Source organism: Thamnophis sirtalis, unplaced genomic scaffold (genome assembly GCF_051295495.1).
Source record: "Thamnophis sirtalis isolate CommonGarterSnake01/CBP01778 unplaced genomic scaffold, rThaSir2_p1.2 scaffold_5, whole genome shotgun sequence".
Lineage (NCBI taxonomy): Eukaryota > Metazoa > Chordata > Lepidosauria > Squamata > Natricidae > Thamnophis > Thamnophis sirtalis.
In genome coordinates, this window is record NW_028261385.1 from 119411061 (window position 1) to 119432801 (window position 21741).

At 43.8% G+C, this 21741-nt stretch overlaps 1 protein-coding gene across 5 annotated transcripts in view; it reads right to left on the minus strand.

Moving 5' to 3' along the window:
* PAQR8 (progestin and adipoQ receptor family member 8) overlaps positions 1–1564 on the minus strand; it is a 37379-nt gene extending 35815 nt beyond the window's left edge. Inside the window, exon 1 of one of the 5 annotated variants that reach the window (XM_087716756.1) lies at positions 461–479. In XM_087716756.1, the coding sequence (XP_087572882.1) occupies positions 461–473 (13 nt within the window). In that variant the 5' untranslated portion in view covers positions 474–479. Of the gene's footprint in view, positions 1–452; positions 541–900 lie in introns of those variants that run through there. The other 4 variants (XM_014053977.2, XM_014053973.2, XM_014053974.2 and 1 more) reach the window with 4 other exon arrangements.
* Positions 1565–21741: the final 20177 nt, after the last annotated feature.

Here is a 21741-nt window from a genome sequence, read left to right on the forward strand (position 1 = left end):
CTAATAGGATTAATAAATTGCTTTTCTGTTCGTGAGCAATCTCCAAGTTATTCTTTAAGCATTTTCTTTAAAAGAGAGTAATATCCCAAAACATTATTTTAAAAAATCCCCCCAAATCCCCAAACATTGCAGGTTATTAAAAGTCCCCCAAATTCAGTAAAGATGAAGCTGAACTCATTTCCTCAGGAGCTAGATCTTTGAACCAACTCAGTTCTAAAACAGATAGCCAAACAAAAACAAAACAGCAACAGGAGCACATGAACTGATGTTGCCTCTCTCAGCTCAAATCCACCCCTTTGATGGCAACTTATTTCAAATTCCAGGTTGGATGCCTAACTAGTTGAGGTCACTTCATTGAGCATAAATTGTTTCCCAAAACATAGCAGCAACCATTACAATTGGTTAAGTTATCCTCGCTGTGGATTTTGTTGGAAGGAAGGAATAACTCTTACCCTTTTACCTGTCACCACCATTGAATTTTCCAAGGCCCTTATGTACAGTTAAGATGCAAGACTGCCAGTGTAGTGCTTAAGGCACAGGGCTAGAAATCAGGATGTTGAGAGTTCTAAGTGTCAGCAGTCTCTCTTTCTCAAGTACTTGTAAGCAACTCATCACATTTGGAAGATGCAGCGGCATAACGTCACTGCCGCCCCCGAATCTTAAGACATAAACAAAACGCGCGCGCGCGCGCATACACACTCACACACAAAACAGACAGAAAGACAAGTCTACCGGGAAGAAAAGAAGCAAGGATTTTGCAACAGACCAACACGAACAGGTCTTCTTTCAAACAGGAGCTAATTTATTGGGGGGCGGGGAGGGCGAACTGAAACAGACTTGGGAGCTCAAACGGCAGTGAGCATGTTGCTGTGGCTTCAAGGAGCTACAGGGAAAACAAACCTGCACACTCTCCGAAGCGATGTCTCCAAAGCTACCAGGGCAAATGAAATGCAACCAGAGTCCCGGTTCAAACACTCACTGAAAAGTACCCCAAAAGAAGCAGCGGGATTACGGGCACTTCAGGTCAGATGACTCGCCATCTCCTCTCGGGGCGACGGGTGAATGGAGACTCTTGTTCCAGGCGCTTCATTCCAGGCTCCTGCTCCCGTTTCGCCAACAGGCTGTTTCTCCCACCCTCTCCAGGCGCGGCAGCGATTCTGGACAAAACCGGCCCTGCGTTTGCTCCGGAGGAAGAAAGGCGAGGCAAGCGCCTCTCTCTCTCTCTACCTCCCTTCCTAGTTCTTGCAGGGATGCGGCGAGGACTAGGGGCCTTGCACAGCCGCCCGGGTGTCTGGGCTGCGCTGCGCCGCGTTGCCTTACTCTGCACACCGACTCCTCCCACCCTCCTTCCGACAGTTGCTCCCCAGTCCGCGAAGGCAGGAAGACGAGGGACGCTCGGAACGGCCACCTGCACCGCCGGCCACGCGCGACCAGGGCGCCCCGCCCCGCCTCACCTGTCCCTTCTGTCGTCGCACACCTTCAGGTTGGCTGTCACCTGGCCCGGCACCACTCCACTGAGAAGTTCGCCAAACGGCGACCCTCGGATGCTTGGACTTCTCGCGTTCGGGGTGAAATCAGCCGGAGAGAGGGATTTATAGAGGCAAGCGGTATATGATAGATATAGTGACCCTACGTCCTTTATTCTAAAGGAAAATCCTGTATTTCAGAAAGCAGCCTTTTAAATTTATTTGTTTCTCAAAAACCAACCTTTGTCCTTTATTGTCGTCATTTGACTTATTGAACTGTCTTTTTAAAACAAATGTACTTATCTTAGAATATGGGTTTTTGCGCAGTTTTTTCTTGTTTTAGCCCTTGAATTTTCCTTTGTGAAGAAAAGGTACAAATATAAACAGTTAATTCTTTTCATTGTTATGAACCGCTTTTCAGATTTGCCTCTTTTTCAGGTTGTCTTTCTTTTTTCTTTTTTCCCCAAGAAAATATGGTTATCATAATTATAGGAGAATATATATTTAACATACATACCTACACACACACACAGACACACACACAGACACACCACACACACACACACACACACACACACACACACACACATATATATATATGTTGTATTTGTGCTGATAAATAAATAAAGGGAGACTAGTATAGATCTATTTCAAGCTATTTAGCTCTCATCAGCTAGCCATACCCTAGAGCAGTGTTTCTCAACCTTGGCAACTTGAAGATGTCCGGACTTCAACTCCCAGAATTCCCCAGCCAGCATTCACATGTGTATGTATGAATTGAATTGAATTGAATTTATTATATTTCTATGCCACCCTTTTCCCAGAAGGGACTCAGGGCAGCTCACAACCCATATGTATGTATGTATGTATGTATGTATGTATGTATGTATGTATGTATGTATGTATGTATGTATGTATGTATGTGTATATATATATTCTCCTATATTCTGGCTAAGACGTTTGTCTAAGATGCAATACAGCACAGGTTTGAATCCCAGTAAGGGTATGGCTAGCTGATGAGAGCTAAATAGCTTGAAATAGATCTATACTAGTCTCCCTTTATTTATTTATCAGCACAAATTAAAAAAAAAAAACCACAAATATAACAAAGGCAACAGTAAAAATATTGGGTTTCTGTCGTGATGGACTCTTGTGACGAGCCGATTGACAGATGATGGAAGCAGTTAGCTTCCTCCCATAATTGGGGCTTACCAGGGGTTGTGACACTATATATACACACAAACACACACCAAGTTGAATTTGGGTATTTAGTTTCTGTCCCATTACAAAGCCATGCCGTCTCTCCTTTTATATTGAATAAAGTTTTAATAATAAGATTGTCATGAATGAAAGGGGGGTTGTAACCTATGACCCTCCCCTACTGGCCCACTCAGTTTGAACCTGCAGCTTAGTGGGGAAATGCTTTGATAGTTCAGTAGGTGGAGGTGAATAACACAGGCTTGGCAAGGCCTATACAAGCGTGGCCCAGCCCCAGATTGCTCTGAGGAAAAGTTTATAAAACACGGCCTGGAAAAACACAAACTAAAAATAACTAAATCTAACAATTTCTTACTTAAATTTGGGTCCTGGTTCTGTATCTTCACTGCTGGGCTTCCCGCCCAGGAGCCATCCACTCTGTCTCCTCACAGAGTAGCTCTCCCTGCAACCATCCAGCAGCAAAGCCCACAAGGGAGGGAGAGAGGATGGGAGGGAGGGAGGGAGGGAAGGAGATAGGGAGGGAGGGGGAGAGAGAGAGACAGAGAGAGAGAGAGACAGAGACAGAGAGAGAGAGAGAGAGACAGACTCAGACTCTGCCAGTGCCATAATCCTTAGTGGGAACACATCAGATTGGCTGGCATTTGCTCCCTCCTCTCCCCAGCTAGGATAGCTTTTTTACACCAGCCCTAGGAAATGCACTTTAACAAAGACAACAACATGTAAATGAAACACAGCTGTTTCATCACAAATATATAAGAACAATTGAGGGCTTACAAAAATTTAGTTAATAGCTCATTTTCTCATTTCTCCCGTTAAAAATAAAATCCCCCCCCCTCTCTATGGCCCATAGGTCCCACTGCTCTAGTGGTTAAGGCACTAGACTGAAACAGTGTGACAAAGACTTCTACTCCCACATTAGGCATGAAAGCTGGCTGGGTAATTTTAGGCCAGTCTCTCTCTCATCCCACAACGTCATCCTTTGAGCAACAAACCACTTGGTCAGTTCCTGTTACAATCAAGGTACACTATATTGCCAAAAGTATTCGCTCACCCATCCAAATAATCAGAATCAGGTGTTCCAATCACTTCCATGGCCACAGGTGTATAAAACCAAGTACCTAGGCATGCAGACTGTTTTTACAAACATTTGTGAAAGAATGGGTCGCTCTCAGGAGCTCAGTGAATTCCAGCGTGAAACTGTGATAGGATGCCACCTGTGCAACAAATCCAGTCGTGAAATTTTCTCGCTCCTAAGTATTCCACTGTCAGCTGTATTACAAGAACGTGGAAGTGTTTGGGAATGACAGCAACTCAGCCACCAAGTGGTAGGCCATATAAACTGACAGAGCGGGGTCAGCGGATGCTGAGGCGCATAGTGCAAAGAGGTCGCCAACTTTCTGCAGAGGCAATCGCTACAGGCCTCCAAACGTCATGTGGCCTTCAGATTAGCTCAAGAACAGTGCACAGAGAGCTTCATGGAATGGGTTTCCATGGCCGAGCAGCTGCATCCACGCCATACATCACCAACTGCAATGCAAAGCATGGGATGCAGTGGTGTAAAGCACGCCGCCACTGGACTCTAGAGCAGTGGAGACACGTTCTTTGGAGTGACGAACCGTGCTTCTCCATCTGAAAATCTGATGGACGAGTCTGGATTTGGCGGTTGCCAAGAGAACGGTACCTATCTGACTGCATTGTGCCAAGTGTAAAGTTTGGTGGAGGGGGGATTATGGTGTGGGGTTGTTTTTCAGAAACTGGGTTTGGCCCCTTAGTTCTAGTGAAAGGAACTCTGAATGCTTCAGAATACCAAGACATTTTGGACAATTCCATGCTTCCAACTTTGTGGGAACACTTTGGAGCTGGCCCCTTCCTCTTCCAACATGACTGTGCACCAGTGCACAAAGCAAGGTCCATAAAGACATGGATGACAGAGTATGGTGTGGGTGAACTTGACTGGCCTGCACAGAGTCCTGACCTCAACCCGATAGAACACCTTTGGGATGAATTAGAGCGGAGACTGAGAGCCAGGCCTTCTCGTCCAACATCCGTGTGTGACCTCAGAAATGAGTTTCTGGAAGAATGTCAAAAATTCCCATAAATACACTCCTAAACCTTGTGGACAGCCTTCCCAGAAGAGTTGAAGTTGTTATAGCTGCAACAGGTGGACCAACATCATATTGAACCCTATGGATTAGGAATGAGAGGTCATTTACAGTAAGTTCATATGCGAGTAAAAGCAGGTGAGCAAATACTTTTGGCAATATAGTGTATCTGATCATGGTTGATCAAAAAAGCAGATTCGTTCTCATTCTCTCTCTCTGTCTGTCTCTCTCTCTCACCCACCCCATCCCTTGCTCCCTTGTGTGTGTGTGTGTGTGTGTGTGTGTGTATGTGTCTGTCTGTCTGTCTGCCTGTCTTTGTTTCATTCAATCATCTCCAAATCTCAGAGGCTGCCTGGACAAGTCCCTGTAGTTTTCCTAGCAAGATTTTTCAGAAGTGGTTTGCCAGAGCCTCCCTCCTAGGCTGAGAGAAAATGATTAGCTCAAGGTCATCAACCTGGCTTTGTGACCAGGATAGGACTAGAACTAAAACAAACCTGCATGCCTACCTAGAGGACCATTATCAACATTTTGCAATCATGTGGAGGGAAATGTGAGAGCTGGTTACTGAGTCATAGTCTTCCATAGACACAAGCAGACTAGAAAAACACTCACCTTGGCACAATAAAAGTTGATTGTCATGCATGATGTAGCATTTGAAATAGTCACATATTCACTCGTTCATTACATTGTTGTAAAAGGTGTGCTGCTTGTATTTTTCCACAGTTAAATCTTCAATAGCCCCTATTGTATGTTTCCAAATATTTTTTCAAATCTAATGTGTAAGCTCTGTGACAATAATCAGCAATCATCAGCATTAAAAGACCCACAGGGAGGAAAAATACCATGACTATCCAAGCCTTTTATCTTTTATTAGACCTTCAATATCTTTTGAATGGATTTATATTTTAATTTCAAAGGAACATGTGTGGAAAAAAACATCCTCTGCAATAAAATGTTTTAATGTTCTAAAAAAATCATGTTTATTTGGGACTTGGAGGACAAAGAGTCATTGTCTCCCACTGCTGAAAATATACTTCTAATTTTTAATCATTTCTTTCCTTTAGCTATGGGAAAAACAATATTGGTGTAAATAATTCTGAAATGTGGAAATGAACCAATTTTTAGCGTTAATAGAAGTAACTGCCGAAAAGTAAGGCTGATGTTCCTTCCTAGGTACTATTCAGCAGAGTGTGACATAGCTGCTTATCTTTTGAGTTCCCAGGTAAAGCATTCTAATGTAATTTGTGGGTTGCTGAGCATCTATTTATAGTTATGATTTTAATTTTGTTTAGTATACATTGCCCAGAATCACAACTATTTGAATTGGATGGCCATGCCAATCTCATAAATAAATAAATCTTCCTCGTGCATACAGTTTTGTGTGTATCTATGTTGAGTTTCTATTTGCACAACAGAGGCTTAAGTGATTTCTTGAGTTGACTATGAATTCACAAAAATGTCCTCATAATTATCTTGGCAAGTAGGCAGGTTTCCACATTATATCTTGGATATTTTTAACTTCTAATCTTGCCTGCACCATCATTCCCCAAGATTTCCTGATGTGATCCTGCTTGGCTTTTTCAGGATCATCGAAGGTTGGTTAGATTCTGTTTTCATAAAATGTGAGCAATATTGAGATGCCATTACATGTTCCATCATTCATATGAGGCCCTCTTTAACATGTAAAGGATGTCCTACAATGTGAAACCTTAGCATCTTCTATTCTTATGTTTAAAGAGATGGAGACTGGAATGAATTCAATATGCCTTGTGGATTTGTTTTGTGCTGGCTAACGGATATTAATCCTACAACCAGTGCAATTTAAATATATGTGCCTGGCAATTTTAAGAGAAAGAAACTTGGAGACTGGAAATTCTAGTCCCACCTTAGACACAAAATCTGGGGTGGGGTGGGGTGGTAACCTTGGGCCAGTCATTCTCTCTCAGCCCTAGGAAGGGGACAAAGGCAAACCATTTCTGAAATCTTGCCAAAAGAACTGCACAAATTTGTCTAGGAAGTCTCAGGAATTAGTACAAACTCTAAAGCACAAAAAATAAGTAAAATAAAAATAGGCTTGGAGTACCCAAGTAGATGTTAACAAGTAACCAACTTTAGATTACCTTAGAAGGTTAGGATAGGATAGGGTAAGAGAATAGAATAGAATTCTTTATTGGCTATAAGAGTGATAGAGCACACAAATAATTTGTCTCCAGTGACAGACTCAATGATTCCTCTGCAGAATTATATCAGCAGCTCCTTGGGTACTCTGAGCTTTCTGAGTTGGTGCAGGAAGAACATTCTTTTTGTACTTTTTAATGACATTTTGATGTTAGGTGTCCATTTCAAATCCTGGGATATTATAGAACCCAGAACCTTGATGGTCTGTTTTGTTTGATATTGTGTTGTCTAGTATTGTAAGAGGTGGTAGAATAGGAGGGCTTCTCCTAAAATCTATAACCATTTCTATAGTTTTGAGTGTTTAGTTCATGATTATTCTGGTCCCACCACAGGCCAATTGTTCAACTTCCAATCTGTATGCAGATTCGTCATCATCTCAAATGAGACCAATGACTGTTGTATCATCTGCAAGCTTCAGTAATTTAACAGAGGGATCCTTTGAGATGCAGTCTTTGGTATATAGAGAGAAGAGTAATGGAGAGAGCACGCTGGGGGCCACTTGTGCTAATTGTACAGGCATCCAATTTTGCCTAGCTTCACCTAATGCTTTCTATCTGTTAGAAAGCTTATAATCCACTTACAGGTGTGGTCAGGCACAGCTAGTTGTGTGGTCAGGCACAGCTAGTTGAGTCAGTTTAGTGATAAGAATATCTGGAATGATGGTATAGAATGCCAAGCTGAAGTCTACAAAAAGAACCCTTGCATAGATTCTTGGAGATTCAAGATGTAAGATGTAGTGCAACATTAACAGCATCATCTGCCGATCTATTTGCTTGGAAGGCAATTTGCAAGGGGTCTAACAGTGGATCCGTGATAATTTCCCGGTGGACCAGCACTTACCTTTTTAAGGTTTTCATAACTACAGATGTCAGAGCAACCAGAAGTTGTTGACCTGGCTTAATCCTAGGACTACAGGCTAGACAGGAAAGTTGACAAAAAATTCCTGGAAGACAAAGACAAACCCTCTCTGTAACAGATCATTTCTGTGATTCAGCAGGGTGTTGCCTTTGTCTTCTTATCTGTTCTAAAACCTTGCTTGCAAAGGGTGTGTTATTCTTGTCATTCCTTGACTATTACTTACTATAAGGATTTTCTTACATCAGTTACTTTTCCAACGATATGGAATAAATCCTATCATCTGAATGCGTATAACTACAATGACATTTCTGTGGCATCTAATCAGGCAAGCAGCTGTCAGCCTTTCTTAGTTTTACTGATTTAGAAAATTACATTGGGTCTTTATTGTAGAGATTATTCAATTCACAAACAATTTTTGAATGTTTTCAATATCCTGTTTACCATTTGAATTTTTTATCAGGTTTTGAGTGCTGGAAAGAAGACTGACTAGTCTGTCTTTTATAATTTCCCTATATGATGCCTGGGAGACCTGCCACAATCTCTACAGTAGTATAATTTTTGGCCCTTGGGTATTAGTGCTGGGATTCACAACCAAAAGTTGATTGGCCACATCCTTGTCAATTCTCATCTTTCCATCTAAACCTTGGCATTTATTCCTTTTTCCTAATCTGTTGTCTTTTAGCCAGTTATAAGGTCAACCAACCATCACAATCATTTCAACTAAATATCATACAACTTGACTCTAAGCCATGGGTGTCAAACTCAAAACCCACGGACTAAATCCTTCCCGCAGGGTGCTTAAATCTGGCCTACAGAACCAGCCTGGAAATATCAAAGGACCAACCTGCGGTGCCTCTGCCAGCCAAAACAGGCCATGCTGTGACTCGCTTTCATCCACTGTGGCCTCCACCAGCACTCTGCCAGTCAAAAACGGGCTGCACAGAAGCCCTGCACAGCCCATTTTTGGCCTCCTCGGCCTCCAGCAGCACTCTGTCAGCCAAAAACAGGCCTCACGGGGCCTCTGTGCAGCCCATTTTCAGCCAGAAGAATGCCACTGGAGGCCATTGAGGCCGAAAACAAGGCATGGTGACGCCCTGTTTTGGCCGACAGGAGGCTGCAGGCCCATGGAAAACTATAATGCTGATCCAGCCCTCGAAGAAATCCTGTTTGACACCCCTGTTCTAAGCCATTTGTTCTTTCTTAATTTTAGTTAGCTCTTTAGTTTTAGTTCCATAATTTAGTTTCTTAGTTTTAATTACTTATTTTTAGTTCCTTTGTTCCCTGTTATTATATATACATTTCATACTGCTAGACCTGTTCATCTTGTACCAACAGGTGGGAAATGACTAAATAAGGAATTTGTATATATGATCTTGTGATTATTGTGATTAATTGAAATTATAGTTTGATACCAGGCTATTGTATATTCCTCTGAAGAAAATTCCATAGCCTATATATCTAATCTATGATTAGATTATTTTTTTCTATTAGCACTATAGTATGGAGTTCTGCATAATTTGATGGGAGAAAAGGTCATATTTTACCCTTGAGTTCAAGTGCAGGGCTATCCTCCAAAATATGAAGAATGGTGAATAGGACAAGGTAGTGGCAAAATAAGACAAGATCTAAAAATTAAATTGACTTTTTATGATATTAAACATTATAATGCACCTGCTTTGGGGGAAAGTACTAGGAGCTGTACACAAAAGTTCATGGGGCATATCAAGAAAGCAGAGAGTATAGGGCAAACCAGAAACTTGCTGAGCTGTCCTCCTTCCACTAGAAAAACAACATTTAAAATTGGAAAGAAAATTTTCTTGATTTCTGATTAAGGGAGCATGGATGGTGGCATAAAAAACTATTGTGTTTTTCGGAGTATAAGACGCACCAGAGTATAAGACGTACCAAGATTTTGAAGAGGCAAATTAAAAAAAAAAGTTTTTGCACTCTACAGATCTTCCAAAAACAGGCCATTTCCCCCGAAAACGGGCCATTTTTTTCCAGAAAAAGGGCATGAATAGCCTTTAGGAGACTTGTAGAGTGTTCCTGGGAGGTGGGGGGGGGAGGCAAAAACCGAGCAAAAACAGCTCATTTTTCATGAAAACTGTTGTGTCCTACTAGACGTGGCCGGCAGGTGGCATCTAGGAAAGAGCCCCTGATTGGTCCAGGCACGTCTGCCAGCTGGCGGGAAAACTACAGCTCTCCCATTGGTTCCCTGTCTGACAGCTACAAGTATAAATAGCTGTCAGACGGGGTTTGTGTTGTTCTGTCAGTTCTAGTGTTGTCCGCGTTAATAAACATTTCAGTTCTTGCCGCCGCAGGACACAAAAAACCCGAGCCCATTTTTTGTCAAAAAAAGGGCATGCATAGCCTTTAGGAGGCTTACAAAGTGCTCGTGGGGGCTGGGGGGGCTCACCGGCCTCTCCCTCGACAGGAAACGGGGCATCTTTCTGAATTACTGTGGCCCCGAGATGTTTGCTACTTCTAGGGCGCTATCCTCGCCGACACCGGTCCACACTATGCCCTGGGATCTGCTCCTTGCTAAGCTCAAAACACACTATGAGACTGCTCTGTCCCGGTTTGCACGGTGCCAATTTTTCCGCCGCTGTATCCAAGCTGACGGACAATCCATCAGCCACCACGTGGCTGCCCTCAGAGCTTCTCCTATCAACTGCGAGTTCACTGATCTTGATGAGGCGCTGCTCGAGCAGTTCATTTATGGCCTCAAAGATCTCAACCTCCACCGACGCATTCTCTCCCGGTCGGAGCTAACTCTCAAAATCGCCATTGACGAAGCTCGTGCCTCCAAGATGGCCAACCAATCCATGCCTGACCTCCGTTGTTTTCCTCAGCCACCGGCCCCGCCGTTTTCTGCCTCCACTGTGCACCACCAGCAAGACTCTGACCTTTACAAGTCTGAGTTGGACCTAGCCATTGATCAACTTCAATCCCTGTCTCACAAGGAGGGATGTGCCTGCCTGAGCTGCAGAGGACAGCATCTCCGTTCCTCCTGCAGATTCCGTTCCGCAGTGTGCCGCAAATGTGGCAAAAAAGGCCATTTAGTCTCGGTCTGCTGTTCTACGTTCTCTGAGCCTCGAGGGCCTGACCTGGGTGCGCCCCAACATCGCCCCCCTGCACCTCCCGCTAACCGGTGTCAGAATTGTCTCACCATCGGGGACGCCGAAGATGCCTGCCCTGAATTGGTCGTTGACTCGGCCTCATCTTCTGTGGGAGGTCGGGGTAAGCTGCACCTCCGCATCTTCCTTGAAGGCCACCCCTGCTCTATGGAACTGGACAAAGTATCCGCAAGATCCATTATGTCCTGGGATACCTTGCACTCCCTGCTGCCCAGCCTCCGCTGGCATCAGTTGTCACCCACAACCTGTCGTCTAAGGGACTATCAGGGGAACCCCATACTCCTATTTGGCTATGGCCACTTCCAAATTCGTTATGGCAATTTCCTGGGGCGCCTGCCTCTCCTTGTGGTGCAGAAGCCCCTAGCCTCCTTGCTGGGGCTCGATTGGTTCCAGGCCCTAGGCCTGTCCATTACAGGCATCCACTCCACCCACTTCTCTCGATCTCCCAGGGATGATCTTAGTTCCCTCCTCTCAGAATTTCCTGATGTCTTTGCTCCAACCTTAGGGTGCTACACAGGCACCCCCATTTCCTTGAACCTAGACCCTATGGTGGCGCCCATTCGCCTTAAAGCTAGGAGGTTGTCTCTCACACTGAAAGAGAAAATCGACGCCAAGCTCGACAAGCTCCTAGTCCAGGGGGTGTTAGTCAATTATTCCCAGTGGGAGACCCCTATAGTGATTCCACTAAAGTCCGACGGATCCATTAGGATCTGCGTGGACTTTAAATCCACAGTGAACAAGGCGCTGCAAGCCCACCCTTACCCCGTGCCCGTAGTGCAGCACGTTTTGCACTCCTTGAGCCACGGAAAGATTTTCACTAAGTTAGACCTCGCGCAGGTGTACCAGCAGCTGCCTGTTGATGAAGCCACTGCGGCTGCGCAGACTATTGTCATGCACTGCAGCGCTTTTAAATGCCGGCGTTTACAGTTCGGCATCAGTGTAGCCCTGGGCATTTTTCAAGGGTTGATGGAGCAGTTGCTCCATGGCATCCCAGGGGTCACTCCTTATTTTGACGATGTCCTGATCGCTGCCACTGACTGATCAGGACTCTCCAAAACTTTCCGGGCTGTCTTGATGTGTTTCCAAGCACCCAGCCTTCGTTTAAAGAAGTCAAAGTGCCAGCTGGGCATCCCCGCCGTAGAGTTCTTAGGCTACCTAATAGATCAGTATGGCATTCACCCAGCTCTCTCAAATATTGACGCCATTCTCTCCGCCCCAACACCCACGAATAAAATGGAGTTGCAAGCCTTCTTAAGCCTCCTAAACTTTTACTCCTCTTTTATTCCCCATAAGGCCTCCCTGGCAGAGATTGTTGGACAGCTCCATGCATTGGGCCTGGATGAGCCATGAGGCACATGGGCTTGCGGCTGTCAAATAGTCCATGACTTCTCCCCCCGTACTGGCGCAATATAATGAGCGCCTTCCCTTGGTCCTAGCCTGCGACGCCTCCCCCTTCGGCGTCGGAGCTGTTCTAAGTCACTCCTACCCTGATGGTCCGAGGCCCCAATTGCGTTTTACTCCAGCACCTTATCCAAGCCTGAGTGCAACTACAGCCAGTTGGATAAGGAGGCGCTGGCCGCCGTTGCGGGAGTGAAATGCTTCCAGCATTATTTATATGGCTGACCTTTCTCACTTTTGATGGATCACAAGCCCCTCCTGGGGATCCTTGCTGGGGACCGGCCAACCCCCCCCCCCAATTATTTCCCCGCGGATGTCTCAGTGGGCTGAGTTCCTGGCTGCTTACTCCTACACTCTAATTCACAAGCCAGGTCGGCATATGGGCCATGCGGACGCCTTGAGCCACTGCCCACTGCCAATCGAGGTCTCCGATCCTGCCCCCACTGCTTCTATCTGTCTCATTGAGGACCTGCGCCTTTCCATGTCCGCCACGGACATAGTGCCGTCTTCACCGACCTACCTCTTTTTATTCCATATTCTCAATGCGGTTCGCAGAGGCTGGGCCTCTGGCTCCCAGGAGGCCCAATTCCTACCCTACTTCCGCCGCACGGAATTGTCTGTCCTCCAGGGCTGCCTTCTGTGGGGCAACCGCATCGTCATTCCTACTGCCCTTCGCCACTCTGTGCTCACCCGCCGCCATGAGGGGCACCCAGGCATAGTACGTATGAAAAGCCTTGGCTGTAGCTATGTCTGGTGGCCCTCCATGGATGCAGACATCACTGCCTGGTGCAGCGCTGCATGCCTTGCCAAAGTGTGCAGGCAGCGCCTCCCACCGTTCCGCCCACGGAATGGGAACAGCCCATGGCCTCCTGGAGTCACCTCCACATCGACTTCATGGGTCCCATAGCTGGTCTCACCATCCTCATAGTCATTGACGCTTGGTCAAAATGGGTCGAACTCTTCCAAATGCGAAGCACAACATCTGGGGCCACCATTCATGTTTTGGACACTCTTTTCACTACGCAGGGCCTCCCAGACATTCTCGTCTTGGATAATGGCCCCCAATTTACTTCTGCAGAATTCCAGCACTATCTTGCTAGCTTAGGCATACGTCATGCCCCTGTTGCTCCGTTCCACCCTGCAGGGAACAGTTTGACGGAGCGCGCTGTCCATTCCGCTAATGAGGCTCTCAGCTGAATGGACCCTCTTCCCTGGTCTACTCGGGTGTCCACCTAGCTTAAAGCCCAGCATACCACGCCATGCCCAGTGACGAGCAAAAGCCGTGCTGAACTCTTAATGGGCCGTAAACTGCGCACTACATTGGACCGTCTTCACCCTCTCTACGCCACTGCCTCTTTCCAATTCCATGAGCTCCCTAGAGCTTTTCTGGTGGGGGAGGGGCGTTTTGTTCAAAATTTTGTGGGCGACCCCAAATGGCTACCCAGTCACATTGCGTAGATAACGGGGCTCTGTTCTTACAGGGTCCACCTCCACGATGGGAGACATTGGCGTCGGCATGTAAGCCAACTCTGTCGGCATGACCCAAAGAAGCCTCCAATCCAATCAGCCGCACCAGAACAAGCAGGCCCTACCAACGCCGCCTACCGGCCAGACACTCCTCAAAACTCTAGCTCCAACTCCGCGCCTCCCATTGCGTTCTCGTCGGCAGCCTTACCTTTGAAAGCTGGCGCCATGCTCAGGGTCGGGCCTCCAGCGTGACTCATAGTTGCTGATTCGACTGTGCGACGAGTCCGGCACTCCTCCTCCTTCGGCGGCGGCTACACGTATGGAGATATGTTCCCAGCGCATGTGCAGACGCCCAGGATACCTCTGGGACTACGCATGTTCAGTCCACGGAAAGGGGGTGTTGTGTCCTATTAGACGTGGCCGGCAGGCGGCGTCTAGGAAAGAGCCCCTGATTGGTCCAGGTATGACAGCTACAAGTATAAATAGCTGTCAGACAGGGTTTGTGTTGTTCTGTCAGTTCTAGCGTTGTCCGTGTTAATAAACGTTTAAGTGAATTATTGCTTCCTCAGTTATTGCCGCTGCAGGACACAAAAAAACCGAGCCCATTTTTTGTCAAAAAAAAAGGGGGGCATGCATAGCCTTTAGGAGGCTTATAAAGTGCTCGTGGGGACTGGGGGGGGCAAAAATGAGCAAAAAACCGGCCCATTTGTCACTCATTTCTGCCCTTCCCAGACCCCAGGAGCAATCTGAAAGCCTCCTACAGGCTCTGCCCCGCCATTTTGGTGAAGGGGGCGGGGTTTCGTGGGGCAAACAATGCTGTATTCAGTGTATAAGACGCACCCAGATTTTCGGCCTCCTTTTTGAGGGAAAAAAGTGCATCTTATACTTCAAAAAATATGGTATACGTTAGACACTTTTGCATGACAAAGGGTATGAAAAGATAGCTACTTTTCGCAAGAGGAGTTGAGATAGATTATAATCATTTCCTGACTATCATTCTCTACTATCCCAGCAGCTTTTCAACTGAATGATACTTTCTATTATTCTCATCTATTTACTATTTTCATCTAGTCTCCGTCCCCTCCCGCCCCCAAGGGTATGGTGCTTTTTGTACATATTTTATAGCTCCAGACCTTTGGCACGCTGTGTCCAACAACTTTGGATTGCTGCCCTGCCTCCTTCTCTGTATCTTTTCATCTCAGACAGGATTTTTTTAAAACTGAATTTGGTTCTGAGCAGTGCCATCCTGCTCTGATGCATATTTCAAATGTCACACACAATTTACCAGAACAAAGTCCCAAAGTATTCCAAGAGGTAGGCAGCATACAGCCCGGATACTACTCCATATTACTCCAGCTCTTCTGAATTTAAAAGGGGGACATCTAGAGTGTATTGCTTGCGTAGTAATTTGACCCACAAATGTCCCTTGGTAGAAAATTCTGTTTCCAGTTTCATCTTGAAAATTGCTTTCCTCAGCAAAAAGAAGAAAAGGGAATTTCTGTTCTTCCAAATATCATCTGGATCTCATATGATAACAAAACATGCAGAAAAAGAAGGAAGAAGCAAGGATGACATGATGACCACAAGGGAAATGTTCTGGGCAGTCCATTTAAAGTTACTAACTATGCTTCCAGCCAAGGCTTTAATGGTGTGAGTGTCTTCATGAGTGGGATCAGAAGAAAAGAAGTTAGGCATTCTGATACAAATCAGTGTTTATTACAAAATGTACTTAGACTGTGTGTAAAAGGAGAAGCACTATTTTTACTCTCAATATTGTTTCATGATAGCTTATAATTCCTCTTACTTGAAACTTAAACATAACACTGATCTGCAAAAGCATAGGAGCAATTAATTAATCAAATTTATATAGCCAACCATTTTACTTTTATGTAACCCTAGCAAAGTCTATTGTTTACATTGCCTATGTAATGTCTGCCTATGTAGTTGAACTTCATATGGTAACAATACAAGCTGTGTATTTTATTTGAAAACAAAATCAGAGTACAATTTCTTGAATCCAGGAAGATGAGATATCTGGTCACAACCCTGCCAATCTTAAATCCAAAAAGGAACTCCCAGCTAAATAAAAATGAGCAGAGTATTTACGGTACTTGTCAGAGAACATCAATAGCAGAAAATAGTTCAGGGCTCCATTACAGATGCACAGGGAAGGAGGTATGGACTTTATTTTGAATTTTATTTTTGATTTGAGTTTCTCAATTTCTCAATAGAGTTGAGAAATATTTTGGTTGATGCTAAAAATAACAAAATCCAATTCATCATTGTGAAGAAGTTACACCACGACTATGCCTTTGATCAGTTTATGCATATATACAGTATATTTTCAATTTTCCACAGCCTTCCTCTCTGCAGTATGTTGGAACAGCAATTCTCTGCATTCTGGCTGAGATTCTGAGAACTGCTATCTCAATTCATCCAGGCCAAGGAGCCTTAGGTTGGGGAAAAAAAGTGGAGTCCAATGCTTACCTCTTCTTTCAATTATAAAATCCATGCAGGAAGAATGGTCATGATATCTGTCTCCCACAATTGTTGAATCATTACTTTCATTCAGGGCTGCTAATCAATCTACTTGCTTCCACACCCTGTTCCACCAATATACAGAACAGCTCACTAATCTAATGCTGATGCAAACATTTGTGTCCCAACTTTTGTGTGTCTTGATTGATATGACTATATTTGGCCTTAATGCTGAAGTCAATGCAGAATATCATATCAGCATGAGAGCAAGATAATTTCTTTTCATATGTTTGCTTATCTATAGTTCCTAAATTAAGAAATATTAAAGTAGAACAGTTACTGTTCTAATTCCTTTTGCTTTATTTTTCTCTATTGACATTGAGTGATGAATAGCACTAAGCAATAGCACTTAGACTTATATACCGCTTTATAGTGCTTTACAGCCCTCTCTAAGCAGTTTACACAGTCAACATATTTCCCCCAACAACTGGGTCCTCATTTTTCCTACCTCAGAAGGATGGATGGCTGAGTCAGCCTTGAGCCTGGTGAGATTTGAACTGCCAAAATACAGACAGTCGGCAGCCAACAGAAGTAGCCTGCAGTACTGCACTCTAATCACTGTGCCACCGTGGCTTATATTATTGAATATTGGTGAATAAGGTTTAGACACTTACTTCTTTCATCAATGAAGGTAAATACATGTATCCCAGGGTATTGTTACAAGATCCAGTCTGAGTCAATCACCAGGACCAAAGATTTATTCTTCCAAATTTTTGGGTTCGTGCTAAAGTCCATCATCAGGAAATTTCTTTCTCTCTGGAATATGTTATTTCTTTGCATGAGGAAATTTGCTATGATAGGAAACTGAAAATGACTACATTATAATGGATTCACTTTTTTCAAAGCATCTTTGGACATAAGAATAGGAATAGGATAAGAATAGACAGAGCTGAAGAAAAATCACAGAATAGAAAGATCTGCAAACACAAGTAGAGTGACTGTGGCAAAGAAAATAAAGATGATACTAATAGTGATTGGTACCTTAAGTCCAATCCTAAAACATCAGGAGCACTATTAGCATTGGCCAAATCTCCATCCGTCAATTGCAAAAGATAGTTTTACTTGGAAAGCTTATATCCTGTGACAATATCTTTAGCTCCCTCAAACAGCAACATTTTAGTATCCCAGGGCCTTGGGAAGGATTTGAAATGTGAACAAAATTGCCAAATTCAGTTCAAACATCTGGCTGATTCTCTAACCAATCAAAATAATTTATTAAACTTATATGCCCCCTGACTCTCAATGATTATGGGAGACTCAATGCAAAGACAGTCCGATCTTTGTATTAATATAAATTGGGTGACTGGATCTAATAATCAATCTGGCAAATGAAGCAGATGAAGCAGGGCAGGTGGAAAACCATTTTCACTGGCCTAAAAGTGAATGGGCCAATATGAGTTTAGTTCACATCCTCACTGAAACTCTGTTTTTGCAAATGCAGGGAGAAAAGGGGCTTTTTGAAAAACCCAGGGGCAGAAAAATGGAGGTGGGAGAGCTAGAAAAAGGAAGTGTGAGATTTTCAATCAGGCCACCATTAGTCATCCAAACCACAGTCTCTTCAGTAATTGAGAAATAATGGGATGATGAAGCCTTAATTTTACTACCTGCTTCTTAGTATTTTATCTCTGCCCGTCTGTCTATCTGCTTCTCTGCTGCATTAGGTGGCCAATCCATCTTAGCAATTTATTTATTCTTTATTTCATTTGATCTGTTCCATCCTGTCGTTTGCTATTTATTCACTAGTTTTGCTTGTTCTAAAACATATTCATTTATTAACCTACAGTTCTACTCAAGTGAGTACATACCAGATAAAGTCCATCATTGTTTATCCTTCTTAAGTAATTATTTAGAAATCACTGAAACCATTCTCCATTCCAATTTGCCTTTCCTTTGTTATCTTATTTAATTTTAGTTGACTGCATTATTTCCCCATATTATTTCCCCAGAACCTTTCACCTTCTATTCCTGCCATTTTTATCTACTATTAAAGTCATAATAGTTTATTCAGCAGGTAGCCAGCTTCACTGACTTTTTGAAATACAAACAAGTAGGTCTCTCTTAGCACTTGTATGGATGCCAATTCTTCAGGGTAGTACATGTTAGGAAGCCAATTCTATTAGTCTAACTGGAACTGTACTTTATTTCTATAGACTTCAGTAATAGAATCTTGAAAACTTGACTTTGTTTTGCCTTCCTTTCTTTTTCTACTACAGTGAATTAGGGTAGAAGCAGCCTGAGTTTAATGTTTCTGTGACAGACTCTGCATAGCTTCTCCAAAGCCATCTCCAGGGCTTTCTACAGTGAGCGTCTATATTAGTGCTTGGAAATCCCAGGGCTGTGGGATAGAATGGGAATTCAGATTATTCTGAAGGAAGTCAATGGCAAACCACTTCTATATTGTTGCTAAGAGCCTTTCATTAATATAAATATGAAATTACCAAGAGTCAAACTCAACTCAAGGGAGTCTTTTTACATGTATTAAAGGTACTGTATGTAGCCTGACATTTGTTGCACTGATGTTTTTATGAAATTTGACACACCTTGCCTCCTAAAGGTTAGTTTGAGAAAGTTGCCTTTGTTTGCTAAATTATGGGAAAATGCAATCCATTTTTCAATCCCTCTCCAGATTCAGGAATCAAGTCAAATCACACTATCTATGGAGTAGTTAATATTATTAGACTAATTCAGATTTGGCTACTGAGCCATCCTAGTCTCTGCACAACAAATTATAAAATGCATTCCAAATCCAAAGTGAAAGACATACAGTGTGTTGCTGAACCAACATATGAAATTGGAAAACAGAGAAAGATGTTCAGAAGGAAAAAAAAATTAAATAAGAAACTATTAAAACATGAAGGGACTATAAAACAGGAAGTTGAAAGAAAAATTCAAGAAGATCTAATCTTTCTCTAAACCCCAGAGCGGGGAGAAATTCCCTTCATATAGTAATAAAAGGTAAAGTTGAATAGTTACCATGGATTAGAAAAATACTATCAACTTTAAGAAGAGATGCATGCTGGACAGTGTCAAGTTACAAGAAAAAAGGTACTTTGTTTAAAAGGTGAAATGCCCAAATGAGGAAATAATCACTACTGTGTTTCTTTGAGTCCAATAGATTCCCAGTGATTGCCTGAACAAGTCCTTGCTGGTTTCTTGTCAAGACTTGTAGCAGTGGTTTACTCTTGTTTTCTTATGTCTGAGAGAAAGTGACTGTCCCAAGGTGACCCATCTGGCTTCATGCTTAAGGCAGAATTACAGTTCACAAATTTTCCAGTTACTAGATGGAGGCCTTAACGACTACAACAAATTGGTTTTCCAAATGAGGAAAGCAAACTGGCAAATGTGCAAGATATACAAGAAAATAGTTTCAACGACCTTTTGAGGAACATATCATTAAAGAACACCATATCTATTGAGGAATGTATCATTAAGAGACAGTATTTTGAGGATCCTCTTATGAAAGACCAACAACTAAAAAAATATCAACAAATCTGATTGGGCTGACAATTGGATGATGTGTATGAAGAGACTGTTTAGACACTGAAGGAAGACCATAAGAGTATCTTCTGACATGGGCATCCTCTGGCATATCTGGCCATCCATCTAGTGTCCCACTTTTCCCCTCTTTAGTAATAAATAGAGCATTATAAATACTTACAAGAGCCAGTTTGGTGTAATGGTTAAGATACCAAGCTAGAACCTGGGAGACGGTAAGTTCTAGTTCTGTCCTAGGCACAAAACAAGATGGATGGCCTTAGGCCAGTCAATGTGTCTCAGGCCTAGGAAATAAACTACTCTGGGGGGAAAATCTTGCCAAGAAAACTGCAGAGACCAGTCCAGACAGTTTCAGAGAGTCAAGATTGATTTGAAGGCAGTATAATTGCATACAAGACCTTTTTATGATTTTTCCAAATAAAATCTCTCAACACACCCAGCTATTTGCACTGTAAACCCAGCAGGTGAAAAATAATGGATGTTATCCTGTTTCTTAAACATGAGCTGAACTGTAATGCAAACACCCATAACTGGTTTTTAAAGATGCTTCTGTTGCTTCAGGCTTCACTGCTGAATCATTCAATTGCTATGAAGATAATTGTCATTGTACTTCTTCCCCTCATTGCAGTATAAATATTTCCAGGTCAAGCTGAGAGAGTACTAAGGACCTCAGAGTTCAACCTTGAGCTACAAATATTTTCTTCTGTCAGTATTTGGCTTACATTTGGTGTTTCCTGGGAACTTTTTTTTTATCTTCTCAGTTTAGCTTATAATTCTGTAATTTCCTAGTGATCTCCCACCCAATTATTTATCAGAGTTCTGTTTTTGCTGGCAGAGGGCTGCAGGAGGCCACCGTGGCTGCAAACAGAGCTAAAGAGGACCGCACGCCAGGGGTGGATTTGTTGGCATTACTGCCGGTTTGATGCTTGTGTGATTTGTGTGTGCTCCATACGCACACACAGTTGCCTTTAAATAGGTCTGTGCATTCACAGAACATTAAAAATGTAAAAAAAATAAATGCCGCGGTGGTTGGGGAACCGGTTCAGGGATGTGGTGAGCCTGCCGTCCCTACTGGTTTGGTGACCCAGTCGCCATTTCCACTACCAGTTCACCTGCAACCCACCTCTGCCGCATGCACCCACCTGCTCCATTTTCACTGGCAGAATGCTAGCAAAACAAACTACTAACAAAAATGGCATTTGATCACAAGGCAAGGAGGCATCGAGAAATGTTTCCCCTTCTACATTTGAGCATCCAAGAGGGGACAGGAATAAAGAAAGCGAAAGAGGAAAGAAAAAGATGGGAAGATGGGAAGAGAGCAAGGAAGGAAAAAGAAGGAAAGAGAGGAAGGTAGAAGAAAGGAGAAGAGGGAAGGAAAAAGAAGAAAAGGGAAAAAAAAGGAAGGAAGAAGGAGAGAAGGAAGGAGATTATAATGAGAGGGAGGGTCTGAAGGAAGTCCTGCCTTAGCACTTGGCCACCAGCAACCCTGCTGCCCTTTAGCCGTTGTCGCCTTCTCCTGACCTCTTCTGGTGGTCCCCCATCCTATTGCTGAGGATGCTTTTGTTACAAAGCTGGGTCTCCTTGTGTGGAGAGGGAGTGGGCCTCCCTCTTACCCACACACTTTGCCCTCCCACACACACTATGAGCATCCTGGCCAAGAAGAGCAAGAAAAGCAGCAGCAGCCTTGAGAAGGAGGTAAGTGCAACCGGACACTCCCTCAGAGGGGCTGGGTGGAGCTGTGGAGTCCTGATGCCCTGGGAGCTCGAGGGCTGGGCTGGGCATTTGCCCTCCACTGCCTAGGGTTCTGGACAACCTGCGCTGCCATCTAGGGGTCTTCCATGTGGCCTGACTAGCGAGGCTCCTCTGGAAGACAAGGCTTTGGCA